Source organism: Carcharodon carcharias, chromosome 23, assembly GCF_017639515.1.
Source record: "Carcharodon carcharias isolate sCarCar2 chromosome 23, sCarCar2.pri, whole genome shotgun sequence".
Taxonomy (NCBI): domain Eukaryota; kingdom Metazoa; phylum Chordata; class Chondrichthyes; order Lamniformes; family Lamnidae; genus Carcharodon; species Carcharodon carcharias.
In genome coordinates, this window is record NC_054489.1 from 7,013,411 (window position 1) to 7,031,828 (window position 18,418).

Sequence of the window (18,418 nt, forward strand, 5' to 3'; positions counted from 1 at the left end):
GTGAAATTCTCTTCCCCAGAAAGCAGTGGAGGCTGGGCCGTTGAATTTATTCAAGGCTGACTGAGGTTGATTTTTGATAGACAAGTGAATCAAGGGTTATGAGGGTAGACAGAAAAGCTGAGTTAAGACTCCAACTACATCAGCTATAATTTTGTCATGTGTCACAGCAGGCTTGAAGGGCCAAATGGCTTACTCCTGCTAAGTCCTATGTTCCTATATCCTCCACCCTATTCAAAAGTCTCTATGAATCAAACCACACTGTTTTAAAAAAACTGTTACACTGGGAACAAATGATTGGATCCAAATGCATACGATTCAGCATTTTACTGTCAGAAATTTTTTTGCAGAAGACTTCAATATTTTGGAAACAAATTGCTTATCGTATGTTAAACATACAAATTGGGAGAATTTTTCATGGAATGTTTTACAATGCTAAATCATTTGCCCTCACAAAAAAGGCCAATGGTAGGTCGGGACAGACGCGGCAACAGTAACTCTCACATTTTGGTTTAAAATTGACCTGCATTTTCAATGAATAGTCTCTGAACCCAGCTTCTTGTGCACTCACCATCCCCTTTGCTCACCAATGGTAGCTGTGCCTTCAGCTGCCTGAGCCCCACTCTTCTGAATTCTATTCTTAAATTCCCCCCCACCACCTCCATTTTAGCCATCCTTAAAATCCACTTCTTTGACCAAATATTTAGTAGCCTCTCTTAATATCTCACTCATTTGGCTTGAAGTCTATTTTCTCCTCATGCCTTTATGAAGCAAGTTGGGACTTTTTTTCTCTATTAAAAGATGCTATATCAATGAAAGATATTTTAGAATGTATCTTATTTGGCTCCTGGTTAAAAGCTCCAGCAACTTGCTTCCAGCTCCATCCTCTTTTGCATGGCTGAACTAAATGGTAGATAACCTCACAGAACTGAAGTTGAAATCTGATTCACGGCCAAGGCATTTACTTCCGTACCCTACCATTGCAAGCCTTCATTTTTATTCCACTCCCACTGCTACAAAACCCGTTTCTAGTTTCCGGACTTTCAGATTCAACTTGCTAACACCTTCCAACTCACCTGGAACTCTGCTGGCAACACCATGTCCTACACAAAGGTCCACTGACTGATCATGGTCACCAGCCGTGAAATACTGCAGTTGCCTGTCTCACAACACATTAAAATCAAAATCTTTGTCCACATTTGCGAGTCTCTCCATGGCCTTGCCCACTGCAATGACTTCTAGCCCTCTATCCTAATCTGTACTTCTTTGTCTCTCCTCTTTGCAATCCACTATTGGTGGTGTAGCCTTCTGACATTTTGTCTCTGGTACAGACAACCCTTCCCCCAGCTCAAGCTTCATGCAACGCTCCCATGGCCCTACTCAATGCAACACTCCCCTGCTTCACCCAACCCATGTCCTGGCCCTCGCTCCACGCACACATTCTCATAACTTAACCCATTAAGCCCTGGTTTTGTTCTGGTGAATCTGTGCTGTACCTCTCCCGAGTCCTTTTCTGGACAAAGTGCCCAAAATTGAATGCAGTAGTCTAGATGAGTCTGACCAAGACTCTGTACAACTGAAGCATCATTTCCTTACCTTTGAATTCCAAACCCCTTCAGATAAAAACATTTCATTAGCCTTTTCCAACTACCTTTCTGTATGTGTGTACTATCTTTTAGAGATTTGTATATATGAATACTTAAATCCCTTTGCTCCTTCAAGGTTTCTAGTCTCTCACCATTAAGAAAATAATCTGATTTGTTGTTTTTGGTTCCAAAGTAGATGCCCTCATGCCTCCCCACATAGAATTCTTTCTGCCATAGTTTTACCCACTCACTTTACATTTTTGGCAAAAAATGTAAAGAAGGATAGCATTTGTTTGTACTATAAACTTCAACATTCTACAGGACAATGTGTAAAATATAAAACAAGTAAAATGCTAAGGTTTAGTAGTTGTAAACCTATAACAGGATAACATGTAAATCAATCATCCTTGTCAGAAAAAGCACTCATGATGTTATTCAAGGAAACAAATTCAATGATACAAGGGAAAGGCAGGGGAATGGGACTAAGTGTGCTGTTCTTGCAGAGAGGTGGCATAGACATGATGGGCCTAATGGCCTCCTGCGCTGTCACCATTATATGATTCAATTCTATAAGTGAACAATCCTCCAATGCTTCATAACCATCCCCAATCCCAAATAATGCAATCCATATGATATTCTTTAACAGCACATGGCAACGTAGGCAGCAGCCTTCTCAATGTGTACTTTTAATGTCACACCATTATTAACTAAAACGAGGCACATCTTTAGTGCATAAAACAAACATCCTCATTGCCCCAAAGGTTTTTTCTAAACTAGCTTTCAGCGAGGGGGGTGATAAGGTTGTAAACTTCTTTGTGATGTGGCGATAATCTCTCTGCTGGTTGAACACACGATGCAGCACCTGTTTTGTGGCAAGACCACCTTTGCCAACATATCCTCCTCCTTCCCCTTCATATTTATTCACCCACCTAAACCAAGACTCCTTAAGTTAGATACCATACTATCTGCAGCCATAACATCAACATAAGCTAAGATCCTCATCTTTGGCTGGTGTACTCCAGAAACAGTTTTTAACTTGAATGCTAGACTCTGATATTACTGCCCTACATTTTACGATGAACAATCATACAATTAGTGACGTTGCTATTTTTCTAAAACTTTGTACACGCAGGCCATATAAAGACAAGTCTTCTCTAACCAGAAGGGTTGGGACACCAGACTTTTCACAATCAATTCCAATCTGGTTGGTGACAATATTCAAGACAGACATGATAGTTCACTTTTCCCACTGTTTCTCCAATGACCCTAACAAAGCAGGGGAAGGAAGCAACTTGCTATCACACAAGACTCCATATCTAGCACTCCATGCAGGTGTGAAAGTGACTCCGGGTTGTAAATTGAAGATGGGTTCCGCATTCTTTTTAATTTAGGTTCAATTTAAACAGGATGAATAACCACCACAGAGAGGGATGGTTACTTTAAGTGGGGATCACTTTTAAATTAGGTTTAAAATCATACCCTCGTTGTGTTTCGGGTCCCAGCCAAGCTTCTGCCCAATGTGCAAGAACAGGTCAACAATGAAGTCTTGCATTTCTTCATGAAAATCTGTGTGGGACAATAAAGTTGAAAGTGTCCCCAGATTGCAGCTTAAATCACTCCACACTGTGTAATTTGGCTCATTCACAAAAGCCTCCATGACTTTCAAAACTTCCACTGTGCCAATCATGCCAGCTCGAGCCTGAAAAACACAAAAAAAAGGAACCCTCATCAGATCATTCATTAAAACCAAAAATCTGATCAGCTGGCTGCTGACCAATTTATTGTAACACAGGGTGTTGCTTCAGGTTGAATGGTCACAATTCCCAGGAACTCATTGAAAACAAACTTGCATTTACATGGCACCAAAAACCTTTTCAACACAATGGGCAAGATTTTAATTCACTCAAAACCCATTCACTTACACAGATAACACCCAGTGGTCCTTTAACAATGATCACATGTAGCATTTTCTCAGACGTACAGGCTTGATAGGGATTTGTATTTGGTCCATCATTTGTGCATGCCCTCCTGTCAGACTATATGCCCAAATATCCCACATCCTATTCAGAAAGACAAACTTCAAGCCGGTTAAATTCCTCCCTATTGCGCTGCAACAGTGCAACATTTGCATTTCACCTTTACATCCTTAGGATATCCCAAAGCTGGAGATAATTCAGGGATAGTAGCTTTAAATTTTAGGTGCCAGCCATGGTTCAGTAGGTAGCGCTCTTGAATCAGTGCTGTGGGTTCAAACCCCACTCCAGAGACTTGAGCGCATAATTTAGGCTGGCACTTTTGCATAGCACTGTGGGAGTACGACACTGCCGGCGATGATTTTTTGGATGTGACATTAAACCCAGGCACAGTCTGCTAAACTCTCAGGTGTATATACAAGGTCCACCATTTGAAGAAGAGCAGGGAATTAGCTCTGTGTCAATATTTGGTCCTCGTTCAACATCACAAAAAAAACATATTTGCTAATTCATGCTTCACTGCGTTGAAAGTGCTGCATAGAGATATAGGCTGTTGTTGGATATTGCAATACAGAATAAAATTTCAAAATTTGCTGATGATACCAAACTTTTGAGGAGTGGCAAACAATGAGAATGATAATCAACAGCAACAGGATACAAATAGGCTACCAGAATGGGCCGACAAGCAGATGGAATTTAATAGGGAAATGTGAAGTGATGAATTTTGGCAGAAGGAACAGGAAGAGGCAATACAGGCTCATTGGCATAGTTCTAAAGATTGTGCAGGAGCATAAGGAGACATGTGCACTAAGGTCACAGGACATATTGAGAGAGTGGTTAGGAAAGCATATTGGGTCTTGGGATTCATAAATGGAGGTAGCGAATTCAAAAGCAAGGAGTTATGCTGAATCTTAATAATGCTCTGGTTAAGCGACAACTAAACTATTGCGTCCAGTTCTGGTCATCACTTTAGGAAGGATGTAAATATCCTTGAGAGGGTGTAGAAGAGATTTAGCAGAATAGCTCCAGGTATGTGGATTTTAGCTATAAGGTTACATTGGAGAAGTTTGGAACAAAGGAGATTGAGGAGAGCTTTGATATAGGTGTGTAATATGATGATAGGCTTGAAAAAGCAGACAAGGAAAATCTGTTCCCATTAGTTGACAGTGCAAGGACTGGGGACACAGATTTATGGTTTTGGGGAACAATGTGTGAGAAACACTGTTTTTTCAGTAAGTGATAATGACCTGGGACTTGCTACCCACAAGAGTGTTGGAAACAAAGACAATCAGTGATTTCAAAAGGAAATTTTGGTGGGGGTGGGGGGGGGGAAATAAACTTGTAGTACTAAGGGGATGGAATGAGGGAATGGGACAGACTGGATTGCTCCACAGAGAGCTGGCATAGGATAGAGGGACGAAATGGCCCTCTCCTGTGCTGTAAATGACAATGAGTCTCATTTATTTCATTGTTGTTTGCTGAAATTTGCTACATACAAATTGGCTACCTTATTTCCTACAATTCAAAGTATCTCATTGGTTGTAAAGCACTGTGGAATGTCCTGATGTCACAAAAGGCGCTAAAAATTCTTTTTACTTCCTTCTAGAGTGGTTTTTTAACCTAAAAATGGACTATTTCATATTCCTTGGCACTGGACTGGTCCTGTTGCCTAATTACCTACCCTCAAAACTCTAGGTGCATTGGCAAATTCAATAACGTGGCATTAGCAAAATTTGATGGGAATCGGGGGAAAACTCTCTGCTGGTTGGAGCTATACCTATTATTTAGGAAGACTGTTGTGGTTGATGGCAGTCAATCACCTCTGTCCTAGGACATCATTGCAGGAGTTCCTCAGGGTAGTGTCCTAGGCCCAACCATCTTCAGCTTCATCATCAATGATCTTCCCTGCACCATAAGGTCAGAAGTGGGGATGTTCGCTGATGATTGCACAACGTTCAGCACCATTTGTAACTCCTGAGATACTGAAACAGTCCATGTCAATACCCATCAAGACCTGGACAATACTCAGGCTCAAGCTGATAAGTGGCAAGTAACAGTGATGCCACACAAGTGCCGGGCAATGACCATCTCCAACAAGAGAGAATTGAACCATCTCCCCCTTGACATTCAATGGCATGACCATCACTGAATCCCCCACTAACAACAACCTGGGGGTTATCATTGACCAGAAACGGAACTTGCTCAGCCATATAAATACAATGGCAACAAGAGCAAGTCAGAGGCTAGAAATCCTGCAATGAGTAATTCACCTCCTGACTCTACAAAGTCTATTCACCATCTACAAGGTACAAGTCACAAGCATGATGGAGAACACTCCACTTTCCTGGTTGGATGCAGTTCCAACAACACTCAAGAGGCTCGACACCATCCAAGACAAAGACGACAGCTTGATTGGCACCCCATCAGCCTGCAAAGCACAGTGGCAGCAGTGTGTGCTATATACAAGATACACTGCCGCATTTCGCCAAAACTCCTTCAACAGCACCTTCCAAACCTCGAACCTCTACACCTAGAAGGGCAAGGGAAGCAGATGCATTGGAATACCATGACCAGCAAGTTCCCCTCCAAGTCATACACCATTCTGGTTTGGAACGATACTGCCATTCCTTCACTGCTACTGGGTCAAAATCTTGGAATTTCCTCCCTAACAGCACTGTGTGTGTACCTGCACCAGGTGGATTGCAGCAGTTCAAGGAGACGGCTCACCACCACCTTCTCATAGGCAATTAGGGGTAGGCAGGAAATGCTGGCCTTGCCAGTGACATCCACATATCATGAAAGAATAAAAAGTGCTATTCCTCTTCCACCCAAATCATTTGTATATAGAAAAGGCTTTGCAGGAGCAGGGCATACCACTCAATTTAACAGAATACATGTAGTCATGGCACTTACTTTGAAAAATGTCTGAATATGTCAGAAATAAACGAATAAATTAGAAAACCTATTAAGCAACAGAGCCCAACAACAGGTGGCATACATAAAAATGGGGAGCAAAGCATGAAGAATGATCTAGGGTAAATATAAAACCAGCTGTGCAATGTGGTTGACTCTTAAATGCCCTCTGAACAAGTGCAATTAGGGATGGGCAATAAATGCTGGCCTAGTCAGTGATGCCCACATTCCATGAATAAATAAAAAAAAGCTGTGTCTCCAGTTAACTATTTCTAATTTATTATTCTGATTTCTAATTGCAAAGTCAAAATTTCAACAATATTGTTGCTTCAAATGCAGATGATAGGAGGTGAATTTTCTTGGAATATCAAGTAGAGGTTTTCTGAAGATATAAATTTCACCCTCTTTTCCAAGCTTCTCCTGCAATACAGGCCAGCAACCCCTATCCCTTGCATTCCAGTGCTGCTCAGAAACGTGCAAGTGTGGACCAAGGTGACTGAGCTGCAGAATTTCTCAACTGTAACCACTTGATGCCTCCCTCAACCAGCAGAATTATAATGGGGAACTCAGTGGGCTGCAGAATTGCAAGAAACTCTCTGTAGCAGAGCAGAAAGCCAACATGCTTTATTACCAGGGCTACCATTAGCATTTTATCTAATGCCTTTTCATTGCAGTCTAATGTGTGGTACTCGTTACATTAATTTGCTTCACATCCAAATTCCGAACACTGCGACATTCATTTGGAGGTGTGCCAACAGGCAGAGCAGCAACTTGGTTAACCTCCTAATTATCTCACAAACAACTCATCAGTACGCTTGTCATAAGAGCAATTTAAAACAACTTTTACATAAATGAAATAATCGTATGATTCAAACCCAAGTCTTTGAATAACAAGATGTCTCTCCATTTTAGACTGAAGAGCAGTTTCACATTCAAGCAACAGGAATGCCAAACAAACAGATTCACCTTGTCAGCAGGCAGTAGGGGAAGGTGTATGAAGAGGAATGGGCTCATTGCCATGTCAGATGTCATTCCTGGAGATTTAAACACTTGTTCACTTGATCAAGGACACCTCTGTTCATGTATAATACAGCTGTGCCAAATGCAGAGTAAGACTGCTTTCAGTCTGCTTGAAAGGTATACCTCGGGTACAACATGAAACTTAGAAAAATATCAAGAAAGAAAATGGCTAACAATCCACAGAAGGCATGACAAGGGGTGATCAAAAGCACTGTCAAAGAAGTAGGTTTAAAGCAGGGGGTTGTGTTGAGATTTTTTTGGACTATTTCTTTAGAGGGGTTTTGTGAATTAATTATATTCATCTGTTTAAATTAAATCAAGTCTACAAATGGTTAATGTCCAGTTCACAAATGTGGCTAAAGAAGAGTTGTGCAGTCAAGCTAATTAAGTCTGAGGAAAGAGCACAACTTGTTCATCTTATGCCGTATTGGACTGAAAGACAGACTAGAAGATAAAAGTCCAGCTATCCCACTTGACTTGAGGTAGTGTGGCACAGGTTATGTTTATGCAGGAAAGATGAAGTAAAGTTAAGCAAGAGATTCAATGACAATTTTTAGACTATACATTCATTTTCTGTTTGTAAACTGACAGCTTAATAATTAATCTGTTGCTTGGCTTCACTCAAGTGTTCTTAATACATTGACTGGAAGATTAGAGAGGTGCATGCCTGCACATGTGAAAGATGATACACAGTTCAAGTCACAAGAGAGATGTATTGCTGCACCCTAAGTTTATTATCTTACAATTAGATACTAGGACAGTATGCTGCACTGCTAAATGCAAAATGCTTGTACTGCTTATGGGAGGACAACCAACATTGAACCTGAGAGAATATTGAATGCAGATCTAAAAAGGAGATGGAGGGATTTGAAGGGGGAAATTCCAGAATTACACTTTACAAAGTGTAAGCAACTTCGTGCAGACTTTTCCTGTGCTCTTCCAAGAGAAGGGAAAACTAATTTCACAACATCTGCAACTTCTAAAGAAACCACATACCTGTTTCTCCAGAGACAATTTAGGAACCCAAAGAGGAATATTAAACATTTGAATGCGTTGACTGCAGAGATCTCAATTATACTGTGTAAACACATTTCAATACACATGCAGCCCAAAAACTTTGATCAAGTGATACTTTTGAAATGCATAAATACAATACAGGTCGGATATCCTTTATCCAAAAGCCTCGACACCATTTACATTTCGTATTTCAGATAATTTTGGTTTTTGGATACCACACATAAACTTACATTACAGTAGCCTAAGCCTAGGATAGCAATAGTCTAAAATAAATAAAATGGCTAGAATAGTAAGATGTATCACTGAGTAATAAATACAGAGTAATAAGTTTCTTCTTGACATGTTCACCACAAAAATCACATGGTAAACAGGGCAGACAGCTAGACTTCAATGGGGGGTTCAAAAAAGTGCGGATTTTGGATGTGTTTGGTTTTCGGATTTACGGATAAAGGACACTCGACCTGTAGTGGTGTATAATGTATACCCTTATTCTGTCACTTTATATTGATAAATTATAACTATAGATTAAATTTCTTAGTATCTTGCTAAATGCACAGCACTAACATTACCATCACTAATCTTGCACTGCAGATGTTATTATTCAACAATAACACAGGGCTGAAATTTTCCAAGCATGTTGGCGAGGGGGCTGGCAATATAGCAGGAAATGACATCAGGAGGGGAGCCCAATGTCTTCCTGCCACCATGGCATAACAGCGGCAGGAAGCTCAGTGATGCAGCCTCCCACTGGACAGCCAATTGAGGCACTTAAGTGTGCAATTAAAGGCTGCTTTGTGCCCCTGTGAACATTTTGCCTGCATCAGGAGAGCTCGTCACTGCATGGTGAGAATGTCAGGTAAACCTTGGGGGCCTCTAAGTGGGCTACCTGGGGGGTGGGGTGGACATGTCCTTGATGGGTGCAACATAGGCTACAGAGGGCCCCACCACCACAAGCGGTGATAGCTGCCTCCATGCAGAAGTGGACACCGTTGCACCACAACCACCTCTGCCAACCACCTGCCTCCTCCTACCAAAAACCTTGATCATTGGGGTCTGCTTGGCCCCAGCTTCACTAAAGACACTCACTTGTCTTCCTTCATACTAGACCTACAGCCTCAGCAGTGGCCATCACTTTGGAGGCATTGCTGAAGCTGCTGACCCACCAGGCCCCTAACTGGGTGGTGGCCTGTCAAATGACTACCACCGGCAAAATGCCACCCGCTGAAGCGGTGCAATTTCATTTTCATTAACATTAATTTGAATTTGCTTAACTTTTTCAGAAGTAAATTTAATTATGACCACAAAACACATTTATTTGAAAAATGTATACATTTGAGTTTCTGCAAGAATTGAGATGCTTCACAAGTGTAGCTCGATTCTGCATATTTTCAATAACATGAGCAACATATTCTACTTCGATATTTCCCCACTTACCAGCGAAAACAAGTCATTCTGAAGCCCTAGGCGGTCTACAGGAGGGAGTGTAAGGTTCTGGATACTAGGTAGTAAACTCTCGAGCATTGTTGGACTGTATTGAATGCGGCAGAATCCCACTGTTCCTGGGTTCAACTAAAGTTTAAACAAAAGTAAAGCACAAGAAGAATGATTCATGCACATTTGTGTAGAGATCCTAATGTGCATATTTTTAATTGTCTAGAATATCCATTCCCCCTTGTCCTTTGAAAGTAGTAATGCATTGTATTAAATAGATTTACCAGGACCAGCACAGCTGAAGCCTAGTAAGTGTGTGCACTGTTAGGACTATTTACTTGCTGATGTCAACCCAATCAAATCACTAATACTGCATTAAAAGATGCAATGAAACAGCTTGGTTAGTTCCGGTGCTTTGAAAATGTTATCAGTGTATTTGCACACCACTCAAGCTTGATGCCACATTACCTGTCCCATCAATCAACTTAAAAATGACCCCGAAGGAGAGAAAATTATTTTGAGTTCCTGCTGTGGGAAACTAATAAGCATAGCCCAGGTACAACCCTAAGAGTTCAGATGAAAACCACACCTATTTGTTCTCATGTTCCTTCTACTGTCAGGCTTAGATTATCAATGGCATAGGCCTCAGAACAGGTGTCTGTCTACCAGCATTCAGCTGCAGCATGAACATGACCACTCCAGGAGAGGGACTGATACTGTCACGTGGCAAAGGTGGAAAATAAAACTTTTTGCATCATAAATTCTTCATTCATAGAGCTTTCTCATTTTAATCCCAGTGTGAATAGGGAAGGGGAAAGACTGGTTGATTGGTTCCAAAGACTTGTCTACATCAAATCTCTTCTTCTTAAAACAGAGGTATGATTCTTAATAGGTCAGATTGCCATCTAGGTCAGAACCATTATCAAGGTAGTCATCCCTTTCAAGCCACCAGTTTCCTTCACTCAGTTTATTCACAGGAATATTAATAAATCATCAGGTTCAACTGATTATCAACTTGTGGTGGATAAATTCATACATTGTTTAATCTACAAAACATTCAGATTACAGCAGTGCAGCAACCATTTTGGAAACCAAGCAATATAAACCATGTCTCCTGGACCTACCTCATTTTCCCATCAGAGTAATTCAGGGGAAAAAAGGTGGGGATCCCTAACAACTCAGTTGTGCACACTATCTTGTACATGTGAGATTCCTTTATATTTCATTGAAGATTTTTATTCCTGATTGGACAGATTTGCTAACAATTGACTACTTATTCATCCACAAATATGCATTATTTGAGTAACAATTGGCATAAAATCATTCGCAAATGTGGACCAGTGCAGCACTGAATAATATAAACAAGGAGTAAATTATTGTGCTGGATTATGATCTGATTCTAGGGAAGCAAGGGCAGTCAGGATAAAGGTAGGCATTTCTCCCCTCCCCGTGCCAAGTATAAGCAAGACAGTTCCATGAGCTTGAAGGGGTGCACTCCAGAAGTTAGATTATTTAGCTAAATTGAATACCTGTGATTGGAATACCAGGCGAGCAACAGAGGATTTTGATTCAAAAGGATTTGCACTACTTAGGTGTTACTGTCAGTTTAAAACGTGTGCAGACCAGAAAAGCTCTGAATTATCAATGTAACTAATTGCTCCCTGCTTCCCTTTATCATTACTGTTTAAACAGTTTCAAGTGCGCCTTAAAAATGGGATTTTAAATTGGTGCCAGATTTTTAACAACCAAAACTGGACCTGGTTTAAGTGGTGTTGCAAGACAGGTATCTCACAATACACTCAAACCTAAATTTATGACGATAATGAATGTGAACTGATGGTCTCTTGATCCATGGCTTTTAAGGCTAATGTCTCTGTCTTCCCAATAGCCAAATGATTAAGTGTTGTAATGGATCAGTGCCCAATTATAAGATAAATATCTTAACCATGACTCTTTTTGTTAAGGTAAACATACAAAAACTTCATTGTGTCTGTGAGACAAGAAAACAACTAACATAACATTACTGTGATCCTTCCCAGTTTGACATTTCACCAAATTTCATCCAAATAAATTGCATATTATGGCTGTCAGTGGCAAAGTAGCCTAAAATATATTGATAAGAAAAATTCACTAAGATTATAGATTGTGCTTAAACTATGCAACATAATTTTTAAAATTCATTTGGCAGTAGCTGAAGAGCTGGTTGATGAGGTTCAGGGAGTAGCGCAGCATCTACTTTGATGCTTTAAGAAGAACTTAAGCATTGTGTTCTCAGATGTAACAGGGAGAGAAAGGGAATACAATAGAGACAGAGAAAGGTGAAAATAGAGCCAGAGACATTGAGAGAGACACAGAGAGGCAGGCAGGGACAGAGATGAACAGAAGGATAGAGATAAGTAATGGAGGATGGAGAGACAGGAACAGGGACAGGCAAAAGGGAGACACAGAACAAACAAGAAAATATTATTAGCGGAGAAAAACCAAGAGAGAGATAGACTAAAAGAAGTGCAGGGTCAGAGTGAGTGATGGGGCAGGGGACAATGGGGAGAGAGTGGCGAGAGAGCGAGAGTGGGGCGGAGGGAGTGGCGAGAGAGCGAGAGTGGGGCGGAGGGAGTGGCGAGAGAGCGAGAGTGGGGCGGAGGGAGTGGCGAGAGAGCGAGAGTGGGGCGGAGGGAGTGGCGAGAGAGCGAGAGTGGGCGGAGGGAGTGGCGAGAGAGCGAGAGTGGGGCGGAGGGAGTGGCGAGAGAGCGAGAGTGGGGCGGAGGGAGTGGCGAGAGAGCGAGAGTGGGGGGAGGGAGTGGCGAGAGAGCGAGAGTGGGGGGAGGGAGTGGCGAGAGAGCGAGAGTGGGGGGAGGGAGTGGCGAGAGAGCGAGAGTGGGGGGAGGGAGTGGCGAGAGAGCGAGAGTGGGGGGAGGGAGTGGCGAGAGAGCGAGAGTGGGGGCAGGGAGTGGTGAGAGAGCGAGAGTGGGGGCAGGGAGTGGCGAGAGAGCGAGAGTGGGGGCAGGGAGTGGCGAGAGAGCGAGAGTGGGGGCAGGGAGTGGCGAGAGAGCGAGAGTGGGGGCAGGGAGTGGCGAGAGAGCGAGAGTGGGGGCAGGGAGTGGCGAGAGAGCGAGAGTGGGGGCAGGGAGTGGCGAGAGAGCGAGAGTGGGGGCAGGGAGTGGCGAGAGAGCGAGAGTGGGGGCAGTGAGTGGCGAGAGAACGAGAGTGGGGGCAGGGAGTGGCGAGAGAGCGAGAGTGGGGGCAGGGAGTGGCGAGAGAGCGAGAGTGGGGGCAGGGAGTGGCGAGAGAGCGAGAGTGGGGGCAGGGAGTGGCGAGAGAGCGAGAGTGGGGGCAGGGAGTGGCGAGAGACCAAGAGTGGGGAGGGAGTGGCGAGGGAGCAAGAGTGGGGGGGGAGCGGCGAGAGAGCAAGAGTGGTGGAGGGAGTGGCGAGGGAGCAAGAGTGGGGGGAGGGAGTGGCAAGAGCGCGAGAGTGGAAGGAGGGAGTGGTGAGAGAGGGGGGAGGGATGGGCGAGAGAGCGAGAGTGGGAGGAGGGAGTGGCGAGAGCGCGAGAGTGGGGGGAGGGACTGGTGAGGGGGGCGGGGGAGGGGCGAGAGAGTGAGAGTGGGGGGGGAGGGGGGTGACGAGAGAGCGAGAGTGGGGGGAGGGGGTGGCGAGAGAGCGAGAGTGGAGGTGCGGTGTGAAGCGGCACGGCAGGGGCACGTAGAGAGCGTGAGGTGAGCAGCAGGGGCTCAGTGAGAGTGTAAAAGTGATTGTAGTGGGGCATGGAATCCGAGAGAGAGGGGAAAACACAAAGCGACAGGTAGAAAGGCACAAGCAGGCACACACACAAAGAGTGAGGTGGAAAGAATCTCTCAAAAACAAAAAGAGAGACACATAAATATTTGGAAAGGCAGAGACTTATATTCCAGATTAGCAGGGTTATAATCCAAACCTATTTGATATATATGAATAGAAATTATTCTTTCATGCTTTATAATTTTGCAGGATAAGTTTGAAATGCAGCCAAGGAAGCAAAATGCAAAGCTGCAAGAAGAATGCAAATATCGCAGGCATTTGGCAAATGTGAAGTCAATTACATGGTCTAAAATAAGCAACACTTGAGATTTCATAATGAAATTCAAGGGGAAGTCTGTACTCAATGTCCATTTTAAGCACTGTCATGCAACTCCCCCGGCAGTGTAATTTCTTCCCCACTACCTTCACTTACTCCCCTTCAGATTTTTGAAGATTGTGTACAATTTCTTAGGCTAGAAAGATAACAATTAGTTGACATCCAAATAAATGGGCCCTGCAACCAGCTGTTTATACACAAATGCAACTTTCAGAGACTCCGCTACAGAAGAGTCCAAACTTTAATCCTGTGTCATGATGTGTATCATGAAAAAAAATCGAAATAAAACAAATGGAGTTGAAGCACCAATTCAAGAAGTCAGAATCTGAATCCCACTTGGTATGACTTCCACTTTTTTTGTTAAATTAAGTGATAGAAGGGAAAAACGAAATGCTAAAAGTTCCCTTTTTAAAAAAAAAAAATTTCTCTCTCTGTCCCTTTTTAGGTGACACTGGACCACACACTTTTACCAGGCCTAATTCTGAAACTAACACTAGCCTGCAATGGCTTCTTCTCTGAAGTGCCAGGTCTCCAGTCAGCATGTTTCCCAAACCATCAAAAGAATGAGATGAAACTGATCACTTGTTAGTGTTCGGAGATACTAACTCAATGAAGCAGCACACTGGGACTGCACTGCACCAAAGAATCACTGTTGCACACAGGATTCCTGACATTAACAGAATGTCTTCAAATAAAGGCACAATAGTGGAAGTTAGGCACAAAGGTTTAGAAGCAAAGCATTCCTAGAAGTTAATTAAAGAGCAATGCTGGCAGAGGCCTTGGGGCAGGTCGCCTTTCTGCAAAGATCTAAAGGAGGTAGATAAAAAGTCTATTTAACCAAAAGGTAGAAAAGAATACATACCCTAATCTGCTTCTGAAGCTCTCTGGTGACCTACCTTTATCCATTGGTCCGGTTTCACATTCTTCACAGTGATAGTCATCTCTGGCTGGTCCAGTAACACCTTCATATTATCACAGCTTACATCTTCACTGGTGCAGATGCTAATAGGGACCATCCAGTGAGGACAGTCACTACCTGGGAAACACAGGAGAGGTGTACTTATACATGAATGGATTTATGTCGTAGAGCCCTGAGAAGATTGACTCCATTTTCCCTCAATGGGCAGAAATGACCTCAATGGGAACAGAATATACATCACTTAAAAGAAATGAAAATAAACAAAGCTCCCAGACAGCTTTGAGGGTAAATGCACTAACTGGTGTGGAACGAAGTCCTAAACACCAGAAGATACAAATTTGATCAGCAGGCTGTGCTGAGTTTCCTGATGCAGTAAGGATGCTAGATAGATTTTTGACAAGCAAGAGGATGAAAAGTTATCAGGGGTAGGTGGGACTGCGGAGTTGAGGTTACAGTCAGATCAGCCATGATCTTATTGAATGGCGGAGCAGACTTGAGGGGCCAAGTGGCCTACTTCTATTCCTAATTCGTATGTTTGTATGGTAGGTGTGCTACAATTTGGTCTCAGCGTTCCAGGGATAGAAAAGGGGAAAATTGATCAGAATTTTCACAATCCTGATCGTCACCTAATGGAAGGCAGAGATATATCAATCTGGTAGAAGAGGCTTGGTCATAATGCCCCTCACTTACTCAATGACTGTCTATCAAGTTAGGTCCCGAGAAAGGGATCTCTCAATTCCTCCTCCAATCTATGACTCGCATCCAGCTCCAAACCAAGGGGAGAGTGTAATGGCCTGTTCCATTGGTTGTGCCAAACTCAAAGAAGGAGCACTTGTGTGAGACATTTGACACCAATTTGTATCCCATGGAGCTCTACCCCAGCATCAGTCAGAAGAGGGAGAGAAAAGAAAGGAGATGTATTTTTTTTTAAATGGAAATATGGATTTTAAACAAACCTTTTGAGTTGACCTCGCTGGACTCCACTCTCCTGTTTGACAGGTGAGTATAATGGAATGATACTTTAAATATTTTCAAAAAGACAAAAAAAATTTCAAAAATCGCAAACATGGATAATTCAAACTTGACTTTCAATGTTTATTCCCTTCCTTTTCGCAGGCTTGCTATACTTCCCTCCCTCCAAACTCAGTTCAACTGTTTATCCAGAGAGTACTCATTTGGTCCATTTGAACTGGGTCATGTTTTTTTAAAAGGCAAGATGAATCACTTGAGAAGACTTACTACTCAATGACTGTCTATCAAGTTAGGTCCCCAGAAAGGGATCTCCTAATTCCTCCTCCAATCTATGACTCGCATCCAGCTCCAAACCAAGGGCCTGTAATGACCTGTTCCATTGGTTGTACCAAAGCCACCATATAGGTTTGGAATGGAAATTCTTCAGATAATATTTTATTGGTACAAGAAAATTAAAATCGGAGAGAAAACCGTTTTTTAAAAAAATTATGTTATCACCTGGAAATTTTATAAGCTCACAAGTGGTTGATAAGTTAACAATTACAGATAAAAGTAAAGCCCCTGCATGTTAGAAATCTGAACTAAAATAGGAAGAGCTGGATATACACAGAAGGTTACTCCTTTGAAAGATTTTGGGTGGGACTGGACAAAACAAATAGGAGCAGGCCATTCAATAAAATCGTGGCTGATCTGATCTTGACCTTGACCTTAGTTCCACTTTACTGCCTGTTCCCCATAAACTTGATTCCCCTGTAGTTCAAGAATCTGTCTATCTCAGCCACGAATATAATCAATGATTCAGCATCCACTGCTCCCAGGGTTAGAAAACTCCAAAGAGTAATGACTCTATCTGTGGGAAGAAATTCTGCCTTATCTTCATTTTAAAAGGAAGAACCTCTATTCTGAAACTGTGCCCCTAGTTCTAGATTCCCACATTAGAGGAAACATCATCTCAGCAGCTACCCTGCCAAGCCCATTCAAAACCTTATATAAAAAGTCGCTTGGTAGTATTGAACTTGAGTATTGATGAAAATAGAGACATGCTGTCAAAGCTTTTCGTCTTGTATTCATCAGGACAGATTCGCAAGAATAAAAATTCTAAAGGGAACAACAATTTAGCAACTAGCGATTCTGGCCATTTCACGCTGCTACCATGCAGTAGCAACACGAGTGGTATTTTCCACTACAGGATACAACCCCCAAGCCAAAAAGACTTTCTGCCTATCACATAAATGAGTAACGTGATATAAGAATTTCAGTGTCGATGTGATGCTAGGTGTGTAGGCCATACGGTCCCAACTGGTAGGTTGCATCAAACAGCATGTTCCTTCTTCGCTTGTTTGTACTGACCATACCCAACCAGGCTGTGCTTGCAAAACTCAAAACATAGTGCCCAACATTAGATACAATTCTGTGAATGGACAGCACTTGCTAAACAATCCTGATTATGCTAAGAATTACACTGACAACCAATTTAAGATTATCAATCAGGCTCACAGTGTGGCTCACTCTAGAAGCTACATATATTCACACACATGTCCCTGTCCTTTGCTAACAGAAAGAGTATGCCCACGCATTGTGCCTTTTTCAAATAAACAGAAACTTGGGGGACAGCCATCCCTGGTTCATTCCCCATGGCAATTCTTTAACAAATCAGAGTTGGCCTGCCTGGTTTGAATTTAAACAAAAGCTTGGCAGTTAACTGTTCCATGGTGCATTCTCTATGGCAATGCTCAGAGTCCACTTGGCAACCAGTCACCACTCTCTTTTCATGCAATATAAATTGTTGCTCCAGTTAGAATTTTAACTCTTGCAAATTTGTCCTAATGAGTGAAAGACGAAAAGCTTAGATAGCATCTTGTTTTTCAGTACTACAAGAATCTTATATTTTAAGATGATCACCTCCTATTCTTCTAAATTTCAATCAATATATGCCCGACCTGCTCAACCTTTCCTCACAAGACAACTCCTTCATCCAGAATCAACTGAGTGAACCTGCTCTGAGCTGCCTCCAACGCAAACATATCCCTTCTTAAATTAGGAGACCAAAACTGTACACTATACCCTAGCTGCGGTCTCACCAAAACCCTGTACAGTTGTAGCAAAGCTTCCCTACTTTTATATTCCAGACGTCTTACAATAAAAGTGAACATTCCATTTGCCTCCCTAATTACTTGCTGTATCTGCAAGCTAACATTTTGTAAAAGCAAAATACTGTGGATGCTGAAAATCTGAGATAAAAATAGAAAATGTTGGAAAATACTCAGTGGATATGGCAACATCTGTGAAGAGAGAAACAGAGTTAACGTTTTGAACCAAATATGACTTTTTTCAGAACTGAAAGGAAGTAGAAATGTGATAGGTTTATGCCATTGAAGGAGGGGAGGAAGGAAAAATAAAAGAGGGCAAGGGAGATTAAATGACAAAGATGTCATGGAGCAAAAGACAAAGAGAATGGTAATGATTGTAGTAAAGGAA

General features: G+C 42.3%; 1 protein-coding gene across 2 annotated transcripts in view; it reads right to left on the reverse strand.

Moving 5' to 3' along the window:
• npepps (aminopeptidase puromycin sensitive) overlaps positions 1 to 18,418 on the reverse strand; it is a 220,365-nt gene that overhangs the window by 35,186 nt on the left and 166,761 nt on the right. For both annotated transcript variants that reach the window (XR_005941289.1, XM_041173295.1), the window contains exons 15-17: positions 14,946 to 15,085; positions 9,941 to 10,075; positions 3,063 to 3,282 (exon numbers count right to left, since the gene is read on the reverse strand). Coding sequence is in view for 1 of the 2 variants with exons in the window: in XM_041173295.1 (XP_041029229.1) it covers positions 3,063 to 3,282; positions 9,941 to 10,075; positions 14,946 to 15,085 (495 nt within the window). In the remaining variant the exon portion in view is untranslated. The remainder of the gene's footprint in view (positions 1 to 3,062; positions 3,283 to 9,940; positions 10,076 to 14,945; positions 15,086 to 18,418) is intronic.